Source organism: Cynocephalus volans, chromosome 8, assembly GCF_027409185.1.
Source record: "Cynocephalus volans isolate mCynVol1 chromosome 8, mCynVol1.pri, whole genome shotgun sequence".
Lineage (NCBI taxonomy): Eukaryota > Metazoa > Chordata > Mammalia > Dermoptera > Cynocephalidae > Cynocephalus > Cynocephalus volans.
In genome coordinates, this window is record NC_084467.1 from 134,704,907 (window position 1) to 134,726,603 (window position 21,697).

At 33.9% G+C, this 21,697-nt stretch overlaps 1 protein-coding gene across 3 annotated transcripts in view; it reads left to right on the forward strand.

Annotated features, from left to right (window-relative positions):
* The window catches only part of RALGPS2 (Ral GEF with PH domain and SH3 binding motif 2), a 150,626-nt gene that overhangs the window by 23,745 nt on the left and 105,184 nt on the right, over positions 1-21,697 (forward strand). For all 3 annotated transcript variants that reach the window (XM_063103892.1, XM_063103894.1, XM_063103893.1), the window contains exons 2-4: positions 5,385-5,524; positions 11,240-11,344; positions 12,594-12,644. In XM_063103892.1, coding sequence (XP_062959962.1) covers positions 5,468-5,524; positions 11,240-11,344; positions 12,594-12,644 — 213 coding nt within the window. In that variant the 5' untranslated portion in view covers positions 5,385-5,467. The remainder of the gene's footprint in view (positions 1-5,384; positions 5,525-11,239; positions 11,345-12,593; positions 12,645-21,697) is intronic.

Here is a 21,697-nt window from a genome sequence, read left to right on the forward strand (position 1 = left end):
AAATAGTTACATAAATAGAAGTTAATTTTGAACTTTCAAACACTTTGGCAATAATCCAAAAATATTAATCATCTTAACAGTCATGGTTAAGATAATTATTTCTGCACCTCACTTTACTTTCAACTGCTATAAAGTTAAACAGAAACCGAGGCTGGTTTTCCTATTTAGGGATAAATTAGTTTTTCATGTATAATATTCTTAATTGCTTGCCATATGGACTAATTTTGTGGTAAATGCTTTTTATGTCTGGGAATGTCTTTATTTTTCCTCCTCTTGAATGAGAATTTAGCTGGGTATGGAATTCTGTGTTGACAGTTATTTTCTCTTAGCACTTCGAAGATATTATTTCATTCTTTTCTGTCTTCTGGTGCTATTGAGAAGCTTTGAGTTTAATTTTCTTCCTGTACAAGTGATCTGCCTTAACCCTGCTTGCTATTTAAACAAGTATTCTCCAGTTTAAAGTGATATATGCGGAATACATATTTTTTCTTATTCATCCTGCCCAAGGCTCGTGATTCCTGAATATGATGGAGATTCATGTCTTTCATAAATTCTTGAAACTTCTTGGCCTTTATCTCTTTAAATATTGCCTTTCTTTCTTAGATTGTGTTAGATCTTATTCTATTTTTCATTTCTCTTAATCTGTTCACATTTTCCATTTTCTTAACTCTTGTGTAGAATTTTTGTACAATTTTATTTCTCTATTTTACTTCATGAATTCTCTCTTCAGTTGTGTTTAGTCTGATGCTTAATTCTCCACTGACTATATATATGTATATATATTTTTTAAGTTTTATTTCTTTTTTTAATTGAAATTTAATTGATAATACATATTTGTGGGGTACAAAGTTAACTATCAGTACTTGTGTACAGTATGTGATGATCAAATCGGGATAGTTAGCATATTCATTACAATACATAATCATTCTTTGTGTTCATTAACCAATTTCTCCCCGACACTCCCCACCGCTTTTCCCACCTCTAGTAACCAAAGTTCTGTTCTCTCCTTTGGAAAGTTCAATGTATTATTGTGACCTTCCTTCTTTCCTTCCTTCCCTCCTTACTTTTTTAGCTCCTACTTGTGAGTGAGGACATGTAGTATTTCTCTTTCTGTACCTGGCTTATTTTACTTAACATGAATTTCTCCATGTTCATCTATGTTGCTGTGAATGGCAGAATTTCATTCTTTTTATGGCAGAGTAGTATTCCATTGTGTGTATATATATATATATACCACATTTTCCTTATCCAGTTGTTCATCAGTGGACGTTTAGGTTGGTTTCCTAACTTGGCTATTGTAAATAGAGCTGCAATATGGGAGTGCAGGTGTTCCTTCAACATGGTGATTTCCATTCCTTTGGGTATACACCCAGCAGGGGATTGCTGGATCATATGGTAGCTCCATCTGTAGTTGTTTGAGGAACCTCCATACTGTTTTCTATCATGGGGGTACTAATCTACAGTCCCACCAACAGTGTAAAAGGGTTCTTCTTTCTCTGCATCCTCCCCAGTATTTGTTTCTTGTTCTCTGTTTTTTGGATAATGGCGGGTCTAACTGGGGTGGGATGATATCTCAAAGTGATTTTGATTTGCATTTCCCTGATGATTGGTGCTGTTGAATGTTCATGGTTTTATTTCTCTTATAAATGTTTGTCTTGTTTTTTCATATTGTCTTGTGTTTTCATTTTCTTCTTTTAAGGCCATTGATATAAATCCTCACTGTTCTATAGCCTGTATGTGATAATTTTTCATCTGAAGTTCTTGGGAGTTAATCCTAGTAGTTGTTTTCTGTTTTTTACTTATAGTGGGTTGTTTGCTAATGGGATTGGTAGTTTTTTATGCTGAGCTTGTCAGTGGGGCTATGTGTGGGAATCGCACATTAACTGGACTGAAGGACTGTTCCTCCTTCAAATTTTTGTTTCCACCATCTGCCTGGGGTTCCAGGAGTCTCTCCAGCTTGTGAATGTATTTTATGTGAATTTTTTGTCTTGAGGGTCTTGGACCATGCTGGCAATATAAATTCAAATTCTCTGTATGTGTAGGAGCATACTTGGAATTATAAATTTTCTGGGTGGATATTTTATTCCTGCCTAAACATTAAGCTGAGGCCAATATAGACAAGTTTCTTTATCTTCCTGTACCAGGATACATTGTTTTCCCCCTAGACCATCTTATCACTGATGGGGGTTGGATTACTGATCTCTCTGTCTTTACTGTAGGTGAAAGTATGTGGGAATGGGGTAGGGAAGAGTATATGTCCTGATTTCATTCTCATCTCTTGGTGGCCATGTCTTTTCAATTGGTATCAAAATTCAAGCCCCTGTTCTAAATTTCTTTTGTAGTACAAAACTTTTATCTTGTTTTGTCAGCCATGTTGCTAGAAGTAGAAATCCTCATCACATTCTTTTAAATTTATGTAGTATTGTGTGTATTGATTATTTGATTATCATTCTCGGTATACCTTTATTGTTAACCTGGCATTTATATAATCTTATCCAATGAATGATTGCTTTGTTCAGTCATTAACTCTTTGTTTCAACAAGTACTTATCAAGTAGATAATTGAGGTCGAGTACTATATGTACTTGAATGAAAAGGTGAAAAATAATGGTTTTTGTTGTGTTTTGTTTTTAAATGTGGGTCTTTAATATCAAGGAGCTCAAAGATCATTAAGGAGAGATAATATAATCAGTGTGAAAATATAGCAGTAGAGTTTTCACAAGTGAACAGTGGAAGCACAAAGGTGGGAGATTGACCTCTTTGGGAGGCACTGGGCAGAGAACTCTTTATAACACCAGATGTACATCAGAACCTTGTTATTTTTAAATTTCTGTCTTGATAACTTGAACTTTTTAAGTGTGATAAGTAGCAAAGATAATCTTGCTTAGTGCTGTACCAGAAATGGTTTTAAGAAGCCACTGCATTTTTTATTAAACTTTTGTCAGAATGGCTCAATAACAATTATGTCAAAAACAAAGTCATCTTTTCTTTTTTAATCCTCAGCATTTTGATGACTGTAATTATTGAAACAAAGTACTGGTGAACTTGGGACATAACAAAAAAGGTTTAGTTTCTGTTTTTGAACCTGTCACTGTTATTTTCATGTTTTTTTCTTGTCTATTTAAATTTTTTAAATCCTGATACATTAAAGTTGCTTCTGGTTGCTTGAATAGCTTTATACATATTTCCCTTTTTCTCCAGATATTTGATAAGATGAATTTCTAGGGCTGTGATTTTGGATCAGAAGTGTATAAGCATATTTAGTCTGTATTGCCCAAATGCTCTCTGTATTTTTTATATGTAATAGATTTTAATATAACCTTAATTTTCATGGAATATTTTCATGGCAGTTTAATTAAAAACATGCATGCAGAGAAAACTTAATTCTTTATGGTTATAGTTTACAAATGTATTAATGTTATTCCTGGTCTGTATTACCTATTTTTCAGTAAATAATAGTAATAAAAATTATATATTTGATATGTAAAGTAGGTTAAGGATACAATTCCTTTAACAATGAAATTACAATCTTTTTCTTAGCACTAGGGGGCACTCTTGATTTATGAATTCATGTCATACTTAATCTATGAATAGAATGTGGAGTGAGATGAAATTATTTGAAAGCATTTCAATGTAAACTGTGTGTTACCTTCAGAGAGAATTTGGATGATCAAGCTGATTTTGTATAGTGGTATAAATATAAGTTGATCCTTAATAGTATCATAAAGATAATGAAGCTTGTTCAATGAGATAGTGTAGACTGGAGGAAATTAAAGTATTCCTGTGCTTTGTTTTTCATATTGCTTTTCTACATGGTTTAAAAACCCTATTATTTCTAATACATTTTTATAAAAAAAGTTTAGCACAATGTTCTGCCCTTACCAGGTGCTTAGACTATATCTGAAGAAATGAAGATACGTTTAAGATGTGACCAAAGACTATAATAATTTTTAAGCATTTGAAAACCAGGTACATGCTTTGCTACATCTAGGAAACAGATTTTATGTATCCTCATTCACTGCGTTTGCAATCAGGATTTTTAGTGATGCTCACCAACATGTGCTTCTATATCTCTAAGGTTTTTGTTTTGTCTTCTTTATTTAGGAGACTCCATTGACTTTTAAGCTTTATGTGGATTAAGTAGACAGTAACAAAATCTGCATCATAATAGCACACTTACCTGTGCTAGCACTGTTTTAGGTGCTTTGCACATATTAATTCATTTCTCCTCACCACAGCTCTAGGAAGTAGGTACTTATTGTTATCCCTTTTTTATAGGTGAGGAAACTGAGCACAGCAAAGTTAAAGTTTGCTGGGTTCAAATATAGGCAGTCTTGTTCCAGTCTGTGCTTTTAAATCACTGTTCTATATTGCTCTTCCAGAGAAAGGAAATTTAGCATTGAAGGAATTATCGTTGACATTTCAAACTCAGTTTTCAAAGTAAGTATAGTGTGGAATACCTAATCTATAGGTACTTATCATTTCTCTTATGAAAACATCATAGAAATTTAAAGTTGGAAAAGGACCTTAAGGTCCATTCACTCTTGTCATTTTACAGAGAGGAAGAAATTGTCCTAGACAGGTAAAGTTACCTACTCAGTGCTACATGGCAGGTTACTTGTGGAAAGATATTAGAACCTCAAGTAAATATTTTGACATTCACTAAAGTGGAAAGAGATATGGTATTGTGGAAAGAATATTTGGCTAGAATTTTAGATGGTTTGAGTCTTGTTCTTGCCTTCTCATTTATCAGCCTGTGTCCTCAGAGGCTCTGTTTCTTTATATGAGCCTACTAATAACTTCTTTAATTAGTGATATTGATAGTTGTGAAAATCAATGAGATAATGGATTGAAGATATTCAATAAACTTTAAAGCTCTGTACAAATAAACATATTCTATATTGTATTTTTATGACGTGTTCCATAATATTTCATTTTTAAGTGTTTGTGATATCTTAGTAAACTAGATCACTAACAATTAATTGTAAGCTTATTCAGTATTGTTGATTTAGGGGTATCCTCTTGATCTCTAAACATTTATTGTGTTGTGACGTGTGTTATTTTGCCACTTTTTTATACTTTTTATTTACTTAAAATTTAAAAAGTTGTGCAATTTGATTTTTTTCCTCACCGTATCCACTTAATAAATTAAAAGTTATACTTTTGCCTTGCTTATGAAGAACGTAACAGTAATTTCTGAATACTGCTCATTTGGTGTTTCTGATCTTTTTGTTCTCAATCTGGATTTAGTGGCTTAACTGAAATAAAAAACAGACTTTAGCAAAGGTGAAGTGTTTTATTTCTTGGCATGGCGGTAGGCATGAATTTGTTTTCTTAAACTTCCAAAAAGCCACATATTTTAATTTTTTTGTTAATTTTTTACAGGAATAATGTATTTGTGGCCTTGGACATGAAGTAATCAGTCCTCTGTTGCTGTTAACATAGGATCAGGGATTAATGAGGGAAGCATGGACCTAATGAACGGGCAGGCAAGCAGTGTTAATATTGCAGCTCCTGCTTCTGAGGTAAGACATTTAAGAAGTTTAGTTATAGAGTTTCTTACCTGGCTTTCTAATTTTGCAGGCATTATGGTTAGTCACATATTTAAATCAGAACTTGAGAAAAAGATCTTCACATTTTTTAGTATTTTAAAAATTGTTTTAATTTTGCCATTCGTATGTTCACTGTGCATCTTAGAAACACTTAATCCTTATCTACTTAAGATACTTGAAAAATAGTGATAAATAATGATTACTTAACACTTTTTCTTGGGTTTTGTTTTAAGGGAAACATAGAATTTCTTTTTAGGGTATTTTCACGTTACCTGAACCTTGGGGGCAATAGAACAAGTGAGGCAAAGAAAGATTCTTTTATTTGGGATCATTACATTTTGGACACCGTGTAGACCCCTGTATTCCAAGCCTATCGGAGGAGATCAGAACAGTGTTAGGCTGGAATGCTGGAAGGGCTTACCCTGCTGATGTAGCTTTAAGGCGGAAATGAGGACTGAACTAGGTGTTCACCTCTCTAGTACTGCATTGTGATTTTATTTTTGCCTAACCTTTTTTTTGTTTTGTCTAGTGTACTTGCCTGCTTTCATTAATAACTTTAGTGTTTGGCTTCTATGTTTTTCCCTTATTTTTCTCTTTCTGTATTGGATGAGAATAATGTTTAATCCTTTCATACCTTGGCCTCAAAGTTCCTTAATAACCTTAGTTCCATTTTGCCTCAGCCAATTATGTAGGCCTAAATATTACTGAAAGTATTCTAAGTCTGTGGTTTCAATTATTTTCTTACGTAGACGATTTCTATATTTTTAGCTTTAGCTCCGGCTTCCTTCATAAATTTTATTAAGTATTTCTGATGGACCAGACATTTTACTTAATCAACAAAATGAAGTTCCTTATAACTGTTTTCCATAACCCGTAAAGAAAATATTCCAACCCTTTTCTCTGACTTCTGTTCATAGCACCACACTTTCGAAGCCATCTAAGTTTAAATCTTTAGATTTGTTGTTAACTCACTTCCTCTTTGTCTGCTACAACCATTTTCTCATCACAGCAGAGAGAATCTTCTAGACAGAAGTTACAATTTTATGTAATGTAATCATGAAAGTGACATCCCATCATCTTTGCCATATCTCTTTGTTAGAAACAAGTCCCAGGTTCTGTCTGCACTCAAAGGAAGAGGATTATACAAGGGCAAGAATACCAACAGACAGATTCTTGGCAGCCTTGGAGCCTGTTTGCCTCATTTTATGTCTAGGATTCAGGCCTTTTCTCCTTATTTCTACTACTACTCCTATTTTAGTCATTTATTATTTCTCGTCTAGATTATTGCAGTGATCTTTTAGTTTAGTCCTGCAATTCTATTCTCTGTTGTTTCTGGTCCATTTGACTGAAAATTAAGATCATTCTTTTTAAAATACAGCTCTTAAAGTTTATTTTATCCCCAAACTGTTTTAGTGGTTCCTCACTGCCTACTAATTAAATTCAAATGACCCCTCAACCTTTCATTCAAGACTTTATTCAAAATGGCTCCAAATTTTCTTTCTAATGTATTTAACTCTCCTATTAATCTTCTGCTTGAAACTTACATTCTAATGAAAGAATACATTTTGCTGATGGTTATATAAACCATTATCTCTTTTTTGTACCTAGAGTTTTTCTTCCCATTCCAATGTGCCCCTCCGTCTCACTACACAAAAAAGAAATTTTGTTTCAAAACATATTTCAATCGTTATACTTTTAAAAAAATATTTTAATATTTACTTGTACATATTTGTGGGGTACAGTATGTTGTTTCAGTATATGCACATACTGCACAATGATTCACTTAGGGTAGATTCAAATGCTGTACTTTTTAAAGCCTTTCCTAATCCTCTAAACAGATGAGAGCTTTCCTACTTTTAAAACTATAACTTAAAAAAAATTTTTTTTAATAATTATTTTTAATAAGTTTATACATAGCTTTTTTTCCTTAAGACTGGGATTTTATTATGTTTATATGTATGTTTGTATTATGTGTATGTTTAGTATATTTATAACCATGTTTCTTGAATATGTTTATATATATATGTATGTGTATAGTACAGTTGTAACTGTATATCCATAAGTTTATGGTCTAGTATAAGAGGAAGCGGTACACAGATTTTTGTTAAAAAAAAAAAAATCATTTCACTTGAATAAAAAATTCTGTTAACTTTGCTGATAGTGAATGAATTACATCAGGCTCCAGAGTAGAATAATTAGTACATGAGAAGTAAGGGTGAAAAAGTCAGCCTTTTAAATTGTCCTACTACTATGGCAAGAAATAAAACTAAAAATACATATTTTTCTACCTTCTCTTAAAATATAGATCTATTGACATCAAAATGCAAATTTCTTATAAAAGTGATAAGCTTAAAGAATAGATAAAATACTTGATTGGGTTGTTTGACTTCTCCCTTCTTCAGTACCTTTTATGTTTAACCTGTGCTTGAAGCTTCTGATATCAATAGGAGAATTGCAGTGAACTTATTTTCAGACATTTACGCATTGAACATCCCTAATCTGAAAATCCTAACTTCAAAATGCTCCAAAATCCTAAACTTTTTGATCACTGACAGGACACTCAAAGGAAATGCTCATTGGAGCATTTCAGATTTCGGATTTTCCAGATTAGGGAATGTATTCTGTGAATACTACAAAATCCAAAAAAATGTGAAAGCTGAAACACTTCTGGTCCCAAGTATTTTTAGGAAAGGAATACTCAACCTGTATCAGTAGTTTTTGAGTCCTGCCTTGAATGAAGAATTACTGCTATGGTCTTAGGCATTATGCTTCAGTACTGCTTAACTTCTTATCATTACCAGTTGATATTGGGGAAGCAGGCTGAAGTGAATCAGTAGTAGTATTTTAAGCATGTAAGAAGGAAAAAGGGAAGGGTTTATTCTTTTTGATAAGCAATAAAATTGCCATTATGAATTCCTAACTTGTCTTGAATGAGGTAAAAACTTGGAGAAAATTATCGACTTGTGTTTAAGATTAATGTATTTACCTGATGTAATGTATTTAGTTATTTAGACTGTTACTGTATTGGTGTATACTGCTTAACTGATGTCTACTTGAATACTTAACATTATGAATAAATTTCTGTATTAGTCTTGGGACATAATATTGTTGACATACTGTAAACTAGTCATAGTTACAGTGATTAAGTACATGAAATAGAATATTCCATTTTATTTATGGGACTTAAAGTTTCTGCTTGGATTTGTAAGGAGCTTGGGATTCAACACTCATGTCTTTACAATAGGAAAAAAGCTGAACAAACTAAAAATAACTTTCCTTAGCTTTATCAGAGAATTGATATCATAGAGCCAACTAACAGTTACACCCTGAAAACTGGAGAGACAGACAGCTTACTAGGAACAGAAGTCAGTGGAGCCAAGAAAGGGTAGGAATAAACTGTAATTAACTGCTGGAGGCTGTGTGTGGACTAATTTGAGAGTTAAAAACTTCTAGGGGCCCAGTCTTAGGCTCACCTCGCTGCCCCTACCCCCCCCCACCTTCCCCCTACTTTGTGAGCTTTATTATCTCCAAGATGCTCACCCAGGTTCTCACAGTGTATATCAAAGAAAAATCCCCTTCTGTTTCTAGCAGGGAGAGGGGGAGAGTAGCCATTTTCAAATATACCCAGAGAGAAAGTTTTGTAATAATGCTTAGAGTATCTTATTCTCCATTTGCCCTCAAGAGAAATTACTTTACCAGAGCCTAACCTAATTGGGGGAAGAGAAATACCCAACTTTAAGCCCCTCTAGCCTTCTAGTCTCACCTGAGCAGAGTGAGAGGGACTGAGAACCATATGTGAAGGCCATAGTCCAGGGACAAAGGCTCACTAAAAGACTCAAACCTAATCATAAAACTACAGAATGCTTCCTCTTCCCCAACACCTTACTATCAGATCAGCAGGGCTCCTGTATTATAACAGGATTACAACTGAAAGAACTGCAAGGCTTTGACTCTTGGGAAACCCAAAGACAACAGGGGAGGAAAAAACAAGGATACTAGAAGAAATTGACGATTCAGACACCTGTCACAACACGAAACTGTAAACACAGCATAACTCCCAGCATGATAAACATAAACCCTTATACTAAAGGCCTATTTAGCTTCAGTTCCTTTTACCCAATATATCATATTTGGCTTACAACAAAAAATTACAAGGCACACTAAAAGTCAAGAGAAAACATAGTTTAAAGATATACATTAAGCAACAGAACCAGACTCAGATGTGGCAGAGATTTGGAATTATCAACTGGGAGTAAAATAACCATTATTAATATGCCAAGGGCTCTAATGAAAAAAGTAGACAACATGCAAGAACAGATGGATAATATAAGCAGGGATATTGAAACTCTTAGAATCAAAAAGAAATGCTAGAATTCAAAAACATTGTGACAGAAATAAACAATACCTTTGATTGGTGACCAGTAGACAGCCAAGAAAATAATCAGTGAGCTTGCAGGTATGTCACTAGAAACTTCCGTAAATGAAGTGCAAAGAGAAAATAGAATAGAAAAGAGGAACAGAATAGCTAAGGACTGTATGACAGTGACAAAAAGTGTAACATACACATACATAATGGGAACACCAGAAGAAAAGAGAAAGGAGCAGAAGAAATATTTGAAGTCATAGTGGTTGAGGATTTTCCAAAATTAATGACAGATCCCTTCCTTTTTTATGATTGGGACTCCATACTTGATATTTAGCTGCTACTGAAAGGGGAAAAAGTATAAATGAAGCATAAAGACAGGTGCTCAAAACTGATGTATAACAGTTGGTGGGTTGACCTATGTAAGTATACTCTAGTAATTGAAACTTTGGTTAATTTTTTGTGCCACCAACTGTAGTTTCATATCCTCCCACCATTTAATAGAGCCTGGTCTAAATGTTCTTTTACTGATAATCCTCTGAATTCAGCTGATGCAAAATACATTTTTATGTCATGGCACAGAAGAACTGAAAATTTAACAGTAATAAGATTTTCAGGGCCTAAAACCACTTTTTGTTCTACATGTGGCGGCAGCATATTCAAACTTGAAATTACCTTAAAGCAGAAAACACTTAAATTTGTAATATAATAGGAAAAGCAGTATCAAATTGTATTATCACAGACAGATATCACTGAAGAATGGATTATACATCCCTTTAATTAATGTAGTTCTGAATATTTTCTTGTAGTTTATGTTGTGAAAGTAATTTGTCTTAGTAAAAATTAGTTTTAAAAATTATACATAGATGTATATCCTTCTCCTTTAACTTCCCTTTACTCCATTTGAAAATCATTGAACTAGTTAAAATATTTTATTTCTTATAGGAAATGATAGGATATCAGGATGAGGGAACTGACATACAATTAAATGACTTACTCAAGACCCTAAAAATCAGGGCTGGCTAGTTAGCTCAGTTGGTCAAAACATGGTGCTGTTAACACCAGCGTCCTGGGTTTGATCCCTGTCCCAGCCAGCTGCCAAAAAAAAAAAAAAAAGAACCCAAAAATCTAAAGTCAAGGTTAGATTTCAAGGTGCCTGACCCTTTATCTAGTAGTATTCTTTGAACTAAGCAGCATGTTCTGAGCTTTTTTACAGTGTTTGTTAACCCACTTTCTTTGTTTCCTTAGTTTTAAGGCCAGTCTGTTTTCTATGACATTGATTGTGAGGCAGTATTAAAATGGCTGCATTTTCTTTTATTTAACAGAAAAGTAGCAGCTCTGAATCATTAAGTGACAAAGGTTCTGAATTGAAGAAAAGCTTTGATGCTGTGGTATTTGATATTCTTAAGGTTACACCAGAAGAATATGCGGTAAGTCTCTTACCTTTCCCTTCTCCAGTCTTTGCACATTATTTACATATTGGTGCTATTGAGTTAGAATTTTCAGAACCAGTGGAGGAGATGGTAAAAAAAAAAAAAAAATCTGGATATGGGAATCGTTGAGGAGAGTAGCACAACTGTGGAGCAAGCGGAGGGATGAGGTGGGGAAGGTAAGAAAAGCTGTAGATTTTTATACGGCATCTTCATAAGTTACACTTTCAATTTGCTAAGTATTAATAAGTATTTACCATTATGGTAATTGCTTCTGTCTCTACCTATATCTTCTCCCCAAGCCAACTGTACTTAATTGACATATCTAAGAAATATTTTTACCATTATATAAATTAAAAAGTTGAAAAATGAAATATGAAGGCATTACTGCAGTATCATGAAAGGATATCTAGAAAAACTTTTATTTATTTATTTATTTTTTTAAAAGATGACCGGTAAGGGGATCTTAACCCTTGATTTGGTGTTGTCAGCACCACGCTCAGCCAGTGAGCGAACCGGCCATCTGTATATGGGATCCGAACCCGGGGCCTTGGTGTTCTCAGCACCACACTCTCCCGAGTGAGCCACAGGCCGGCCCGAAAAACTTTTATTTTTAACCAACATAAATGTTCCTTTATTTATGTTCTCATTTTCCTTCAATTTGTTAACAGAATATATTGATTCCTGATACTGAACTCTTCTTGCATTCCAGGAATAAACTGTGCTTGGTCATAGCATATTATTCTTTGATATATTGTTGAATTTTTTTATATCTGTAGCCATGAACAGGATAGGTTCATAGCATGTAAAGCCATTAGGTATAATATGTTGCCTTTAGTGTAGTCTCATTGCTTTTTTTTAAAAGCGAAAGAAAATCTTTTAATATCAAATTTTATATCACTGTTTAAGGAGCTATAATTTAATAATCATAACAAGAATACTGCTTCATGAATTAGTCGATCTGATTTTTGTTTTGATTTTGATTTAATGTGTGTGACTGTGTCCAAATTTTCTAAATTATTTTTATTTTCTGACTTTACCCAATTTGCCTCCCCCCAAAATACGAATAGGCATAAGATAATTAGAAATAATTATATTTAACAGTATAAGGACTAAATTTCCATTTTCTGTAAGCTCTTATAAAATTGAGTGTTCAGTTACTTTAGTATAGAATATAATTTTAATTTAGAATATATGTTATATCATGGAATGCTAAAGAACTAATTGTTATTTTTACTTTTTATTTCAGGGTCAGATAACGCTAATGGATGTTCCAGTATTTAAAGCTATTCAACCAGATGTAAGTAGTTTTAAGAATATTCCTCTTAAATACAAAAAATGATCAATTATAATATTCTAAATTAAGAAGTTCTGACATGTCAAATTATATACATATTAACTTAAAAATATTTAAAGCATTGATGTAACTTGTCCATTATTTAATCCTCAGGAACACATGGCATTCATAACTATACATCATTAAATCATAAATGGGACTGTTTGAATCAGTTTGGTTGATTTGGCTTCATCACTTTTCTTGAGGGAAGAATAGACTTAGGGAGGTTGAATGATTTACCCTGGCTTTGAAGCTTTTTTTTTTTTTTTAAGTTTTTATTTTATTTTCATTTTTTGTCTGCTGGCCAGTACAGGGATCTGAAGGCTTTGAAGCTTTTTAATGGGAGGACGGAAATTAGAAACAGGGTTTCACAACTCACTCCAGTAATCTTTTCCCTTACAGCTATACTTTGTGACTTTATAATATGACTTTGTGTGTTGACATTTTGGAGAGAAGTGAGAGGATCAAGGAATATATTTTTTGTTTTTAATAAAAACAAGGGGTCTAACATTATGTATTTAGCCATTATAAGCAGGTGTGTGTGTGTGTGTGTGTGTGTGTGTGTGTATGTAGTACTATCATTTTCACAACCTGGATATAGTAGTGTTTTCATTTTACTGATGAGGAAACAGCAGCAATTGTTTCTGATACATAGGTAAGTGTTGGAACTAGGTTTCAGACTCTAAAAACTGATGCTTTTTTCACTCTTATCATGTAAAGATATAAATATGATTTTGTACCCCAAAACAAAGTCATTGATAATCTTGAAGTTCAATACAATAAGGTAGATACTTTTTTAGTTCTTTGGGGAACAAAATATAGTGTGTTTGTTGTGGTATATACAAGTCTGTAGTGGCCCTGAACGCTATACTGACTCTAATGAGTTTCGACATACATCTTAATGTGGTATAGGAAGTATTAGTCCTGTAATTTTCAAGTAAATTACTTATGTATTAGTATTTCAAGTTCATCACCTGTAAAATTAAGGGGTGGGCCTAAATGATCTCTGAGTCCCTGTCATTTCCACAGTTCTGTGTTTTCCCCTACACCACAGAGGGCTCTCTAACCATCGGAATAGCAATAGAAGAAGAGGAACAACATATTCCATAGGTAATGCACAAATAGAAAATGGCTTTTGTATTTAGATGGTAAAAAACTGAAATATTCATTTTTTCACCTCCCTGAACAAAACCAAAGAAATGAAATTCTTTACAAAAATTACATATTTTGACCTATTTTTTTCATTTTGAATAAACAGCAATGTTTATATTGCTGTCTCATATGAGATCAGTTCTGTCCAATAGAAATATAATGTGAGCCATTTATATAACATTTTCTAGTAGCCACATTATAAGGTAAAGGAAACAGGTGAAATTAATTTTAATGATTTTGTCTAAACTGCTACATCAAAAACATTATTATTTCAACTTGTAATCAGTGTAAAAATTTTTGAAATATTTTACATTCCTTTTTCTGTACTAAGCCTTCGAAATCCAATATATATTTTTCAATTATAGCACATCTTTATTTGGAGTAACCACATTATAAGTGCTCAGTAGCTATTTGTGGCTAAGAGATTGGACATTGAAGATCTAGATACTACTACCTAAGGACATAGATGTCACAATTCCCCTCAGGCATCTATCAGTACTTTGTGAATTTAGACGTGAATCTTAAAATTCCTTTGACTTCACTCCCTTGATCTAATTGAACACCAATCCCACTGATTTTTTTTTAACCTCCTAAGTATCTTATCTACTCAGTCTATTTCTACTCTCAGCACCCAAATCCAAGATACTCAACTGAATTACAGTAATACCGTCTTAGCTGATCTGTGTGCATCCATTCTGACTCTAAACTCTTTTCTACCCAGTAGCAATGATAATCTTTTCATCATGTAAATCTGTTCCTTTTGCTTGTGATGCTTTTGTTTAAAACATTTCAGTGGCTTCCTGTTGCTCTGAGAATAAAGACAAATCATCCTAATATGGTCTACAAATCTCTCCATAGTTTTGCTTCTTCCTGCCTTCTCCAACCTCATCTTACACCTTTTCTACCTCTTTGTGGTGTAACTATACTGGCCTTCCTTTAGTCCCTCCTGCCCCTGAGCCTGTCTACATCGTAGTTAACTACCATTCATCTTTCAGTTCTCAGATCAAGTTTGACTTTTTAAAATTTTTTTAAAGATATGCACATTTATTTGTTCAGGTAACCAATACGTAAACTGAATAACAGATGAATAACAAAATACTCTGTAGAAAGTAGGGCTTCAAATTTTCACAAAAACTGGAGATTTAAGACTCATTAAAATTTACATAGTTCATTTTATAATCTCTACAGTTATTTGAAATATCTCTCTAAAGTCTTCCAAAAGCATGCAAATATTAAATTAATTTCAACAGAGGAAGATGAATAAACTTTTCAAAGGCAAATTTGTAAGCATATTAACAAGTCCACTTAATAAAAAGAAATCAAGAATATAAATTAAATATCTAAATTTACCAGCATAAATTGCATTAAAAAAATCAATAAAACAATATAAACACAAAAGCACTTCAAAAAGTTTGTGGAAAAACAGAATTAAAAGATAATGGAAATCTTTCCAGGAACTTTTGTTTGTTTGTTTAAATTTTTCCTTTTTTTTTTTTTTTTTTTTAAAGACTAAGATCATAGAAAATACATTCTCTGCCCACAATTACATAAGGAAATTTAGAAATCTCACAAATGTGTGGAAATTAAACAACACTCTTCCTAAATTAAACAATAGGGAGAAAGAAAAATCACAGGGAAATTAGAGAGTACTTTGAGGTAAAGATCAAAGTGTAACATATCAAAATTTATAGGATGCAGAGCTCATGTAGTGTTTAGAGGAAAATTTATACTGTAAACACCTACATTAAAAATAAGAAAAATCTCAAATCAGTAATGTAAACTTCTATCTTAAGAAAATAGAAAAGTAAACTAAGTCAAAAGCAAATATGAGTAGGAAATAAAAAAGATTACAATAGAAAGGTATGAAATAGGGAATTAAAAAACAATAGAGAAAATCAACAAAACCAAAAGTTGGTTTTTGAAAAAGATCAACAAAATTTGCAAACCTTTATCCAGACTAACCAAGAAAAAAGAGAGAACCAAAATTACTAAAATTAGAAATAAAGTAGGAGTATTATTGCATTGTCACTATGGCTTTTTGTGGTGGTAAGGTTTAGTTTCTTTCTCTTTCTTGTTTGCATTTTTGTTTTACCAGTGGATTTTGTTTTTTCTTGTGTATTCATGGCTGTGATTATCATTTTTCAGTTTCCAGATGCAGGATTCCCTTTAGGATTTCTTGTAGCACTGGTCACATGGTGGTGAACTCCTGCAGTTTTTGTCTGTCTGGAAAGTACACTATTTTCCCCTCATTTCTGAAGGATAGCCTTGCTGAGTATAGTGTTCTTGGCTGGCAGTTTTTTTTCTTTTAGTATTTTGAATATATCATCCCATTTTCTTCTGGACTGTAGAGTTTCTGTTGAGAAGTCAGCTGTTACTCTGACAGGGGCTTCTGTATAAGACTGATGCTTTTCTTCTAAGATTCTCTCTTTGTCTTTGAGCTTTGCCAGTTTGCCTATAATGTGTCTTGGACAGGACCTTTTGGCGTTGAATCTCTTTGGGGATCTTTGAGCCTCCTGGATCTGAAGGTTCATGTCTCTCCCTGTACCTGGGAAATTTTCTGTTATTATTTCAGCGAATAGGTTTTCCATGCCTTTTCCTTTCTCCTCCCCTTATGGAATGCCCATGATTAGAATATTTGTGTGCATAAGGTTGTCTGCTAGCTCTCTTAGATTTTCTTCATTTTATAAAATTCTTTTTCCTTTTTTTCTGTCCGCCTGGGCTATTTCAAAAAGACTGTCTTCAAGATCAGAAATTCTCATGTTTGTTTGCTCTAACCTGCTACTTAAACTATTGGTTGTGTTTTTTATTTCATTGAGTGAATCTTTCAGCTCCATAAGTTCTGCTGCATTCTTTTTTAAGGTATTAATTTCTGTGTAAATTTCCTCCTTCATATTCTGGATTATTCTTTCTCATTTCATTATGTTGTCTGAGTATCTCAGTGAGTTTCCTTAAGACTGTTGCTTAGAATTCCTTTTCAGTCATTTCGAGAGGTTTCTGCTCTATAGGTTCAGGTATTTGAGAATTACTGGATTCTTTTGGTAGTGTCATTTTCTTGGGTTTTTGTTTTTCTCGTATCTCTACATTTATGTCTGTTCATCTGGTAGGGCAGTTGTTTCTTCTCTTACTCTAGAGTGGGCTTTGAGGAGAGAGAGATCCTCTTCTTTTTCCAGTCTCTTCTGGTGACTCTCCTTGTGCCAGTGCAGTCGAGTGTCTGGTGGGCTGCCTGCATGGTGGCTGTGGCTGCTGCTGTGGCGCTGAGCTGCTTTTGTGACAGCCGTAGCTGTGGTTGTGGTGGGCCCCCCACGTGGAAGTGGTGTTTTTAGCGTGCTCTCTTGCCTGCCTTTGGGCGGAGGGGGCTGCGGACCTCGGCTCCTTGCCTAGGATCCCAGGCATGCTCTCTTCGAGTTTGACTTTCTCAGGTAAGCTTTTTATGTCTTCCTATGGGCTCTCCTGGCACTCTGCTTCTCCACGAGAATTGTCAGTTGCAGTTTTACATTTGTGTTGTGATTCAACAAGTATTATGAAGTGCCCGTTACATGCCAGACACTGGTTTAGTTGCTGTAGAATAGAATTCAGTGAGCCAAGTGAAAGAAGTGTTTCTAAGAAGGAAGGAATTATTGACCAGGGGTAGTGTTGTTAATCAAGTACACTTGATTATTGCTTGCCTCTTTACTAGAATTTAAACTACATGAGGGCAGAGGCTGACAATTTTTGCTTACTATTTTATCTGTCTGGCTTGTAGTGGAAACTTAATATTTAGAATGAGAGAATGAACATAGTAGTGTTTAGTAAATGTTTGTTCAATGAGAGAATATTTTAACAAATTGACAGTGGTAACTCTATTGGAAGAAATGATGTAGCACTGAAATATTCTTTTTATGTATCAATCTCATGTAATGATCAAGATTTCATTAAATCTGGTCAGCATAAACAGGACTTTGTCATCTGGCAGAAAAATGTTTTTAAATTTAGTATGACATATTGAGTACATAAAACAAAGCATAATAAATAATAATGTAAATCCCTGTGTACCTAACTAGTACTATCGAAGCCCCTCTGCATCTTTCCACCGAGGTAACCACTATCCATAATTGGTCTATATCATTCCTGTCCATTTAGTTATATTTTTTCTACAAATATAGGTATCTCTTAGGAATATGTGCTATTGCAGGTTTTAAATTTTTTATGTAAATGTTATCTTATTGTTTTTGTTTTTGTTTTTTTCCTTAGCTTGCTTTTTATGTTCCACTTTGTTCACCAGCATCCATGTTGATATATGTACTCTAGCACATCAATTGCTGGGTTATAGACCATGAACATCTTTAAATTTATTAAATACTTACTACTTCTTTGTTGTTTTCCAAAATGGTGTACAGATATTTATTATGTCAAAACTTTTGCTCTTGATAAATTTAACAAAAGATTGTTTAAGCCAATCTAATGTATTAGTCTTATTTGTTAACATAGAATGGTGCCTGTCTCTTTATGTATGCAATTAGAATATTACCTTCACTAAAGGAGGAAGGAATTCTTGTTGTTAAATCAAAATTAAACCTCTGATATTAGGAAAAGACAGTGGTTATCCCTGAGTCAGTCTATAACTAGTAAATTTATTTTAATGTTTCTGTCCATTATACCAATATTCAAGTCTCTATTTTTATTTATTTATTTGTTTGTTTGTTTGTTTGTTTGTTTATTCATTCATTTTGGTGTCTGGCTAGTTTCAGGGATCCAAACCGTTGATCCTGGTATTATAACACCATGCTCTAACCAGCAAAGATAATCAGCCAGCCAGCTTCATGTCTCTACTTTATATAAAACTTTATAAAAACTACACATATATTTTATGAAACTGCAAGATCTTTAGTTAAGTTACACTGAAACTACTTAAATTAAACATTCTTTTTATGTGTATATATTCATGTGTTACTTTATTTCAGGTGGTTTATTCACATTTCTTGAAATAAGATATGTACTAAATTTGAATTTTAAAGAATATAGGTTATGAATCCAACTATGGAATATAGTGATTTTAGTTGCCAATTGGTGATTGAACCACGCAAGTCTCAGTTTTCTATAATAGAGGCAATTTCTGAGTTATCTGGAACTTAATGAAATATGTATCTCTCATTGCTCAATCAGTTCCCAAAGTAGGACCTGGTAATTCTTACCAGTTTATGGAATTCTGCATTCTGATGTCTTTCATGTCAAGCAAAATTTAGCTAAACATATTCTACCTAAACTTGTTCTTGACTTGTAGGAAGAAAGTATAGGGCAATTATTAGGAGTACAGTTGTTTTCTCAGAAATAAAGTTGGTTATCTGAAATGTCTATTGTACTATATACCTCAAAATTGCTCAGAGAAGAAAAGAAAAATTCCAAGCCTATTTATTTCACTGTAGTAACTATCCGACTTGTCTCTAAGGAGAAAGAAAAGAAAAATTGCAAGCCTTTTATGTTCTTAGTCATCAACAGAATACTGGCCAAATAAAAATCACATCTTTAAGAGCAGATCCAAATCAAACATAATGCTAAGCCTGTAACACACTTGCAATTATCTCAGACTGAAAGAAGACCAAAAACAGATTTGGGTATTTCATTTCTTAGTTATTTGTTTAATGGTAGAGAAGAAAGGAAAAACATGTTTACTGATGAAAAGAATTAAATAATAAAAGAAAGTTCACCAGTAATTAAGAAAACTACATAGTAGGACTGTAATTACATAGAAAAAAATGTTTGCTCAGGTGTGATTACATTTTTTAAAGTACATCCATTTTTAATAAAAGTGAGAAACCTGGGAGTCATCCTTTTCACTTCCTTCCCTTGTTCTCCGTCATCTCCAGTTGACTTTACCTCTTAAATAACTTTTCTCTCATCAAGTCTGAAGAATATTTATTAAAAGAATAAAATGTTTTTTGCAGTGCTGCAGCTCATTGGCTGTAGAAATATGAGTATTAGTGTCTGTACATGGTTGTTGGGCCTGATACAGGTCTCAGCTCAGTCAGTCATATTTATACTGACAGCTCCCTCTCCACCTCTGGTATCAACACTTTGCCCTGTTGTTCCAATAGCTGGTGTTACAGAAATCCCAAGAATCTTATGGTTCATTGGCCTAAGCACATGGCTAAATTTCGAAGCTTCTGTGGGTAATGATTCCTCTCACACTAAATCAGGCTTTTTGCTCTTCTCCCTTCTTTCCAATAAGTAGCCTTTCTCTTCGTGGTGGGAAGAAAACACAATAATATAGTTGTTGTAACTATAATTATAGTGATCACAAGGAAGGAAAAAAGTTATTCCATCATCTACATTCAACCACTATATATATATCCTTACAATTCTTTGATTCACACAGTTGCTATATTAGTTTGTTTCTGTTCCTTATAACAAAATACACAGAACTGGGTAATCTGCAAGAAAACGAAATTTATTGCTTACAGTTTCAGAGGCTAGGAAGTCCAAAGTCCAGGGAACACATCTGATGAAGGCTTTTTTTGGTAGTGACTTCAGTTAATGGCAGGGTATCACATTGGGAAAGTGGTGGAGCAGTGAGAGCAAGACAGAGAGCAACCTCCTCATTCACTCTCCTTTTAAAGCCCTCCAAACCATACCCCTGACCACCATTTTCAATCTATTCACTATGGCATGGTCCTACAATCTAATAACCTCTTCGAGGCTCTACCTTTCATTTACCATAATAGGATTTCCCACCCTCTTAACAGTCACAGTGGGGGCTAAGTTTCTAGTACATAAAACTTGGGGGACACAATTCAAGCTTCATTGAGTTTTGGGGGGACAATTCAATCCACTACAGTTGCTCTCTTGCTTTTTTGGGGGGGGCATGAATCTTTTTGGGGGGGTTATGCATATTCATGGGTTACAAAATTGACTGTCACCACTTGTGCCAAGATGTAATGGCCACATCAGTATTATCAGCATGCCCATTAACACAAATTGCAATTATTCCTGTGTCTCCCACCCAGTTAATCCTCTCCCTCCCTCTCCCTCCCCGCCATCCCCTTCCTCTCCTTCCCCGCCATCCCCTTCCTCTCCTTCCCCATCCCACTGTACAACCCTAGGTATGTTCTCTCCCTCTGCAAGTCCAAAATGCCACTGTGGTCTTTCTTTCCTTCCTTCTTTTTCTCTTGGCTCCCACTTATGAGTGAGGACATGCAGTGTTTTTCCCTCTGTACCTGGCTTATTTCACTCAACATAATTTTCTCCATGCTCATCCATGTTGCTGCGAATGGCAGAATTTCATTCTTTTTCATGGCAGAATAGTATTCCACGGTGAATATATACCACATTTTCCTTATCCAGTCATCCTTCAGTGGACATTTAGGCTGGTTCCATGTCTTGGCTATTGTAAATAGAGCGATGAACATGGGAGTGCAGGTATCCCTTCAACATGATGGTTTCCATTCCTTTGTGTAAATACCTAGAAGTGGAATTGCTGGATTGTGTCGTAGATCTTATCTGTAGTTGTTTGAGAAACCTCCATACTGTTTTCCATAGTGGTTGTACTAATTTACAGTCCCACCAACAGTGTAGGAGTGTTCCCTTCTCTCCATATCCTCACCAGCATTTGTTATTCTGTCTTTTTTCTTATAGCCAGTCTAACTGGGGGTAGGTCATCTTTCAGTGTGCTTTTAATTTGCATTTCCCTGATGATTAGTGATGTTGAGCATTTTTTAAGTGCCTGTTGGCCATTTCTATGTCTTAGAAAAATGTTTGTTCAGCTTCTTTGCCCACACAGCTCTCTGAGTGTTCAGTAAATTTTTAATTATTTAATTTCATTCATTTTAAAATTTATTTTAAAGCCCTTTGAATTATAAAAGATAAACTCAAAAAACAAAAAATAAATTTTA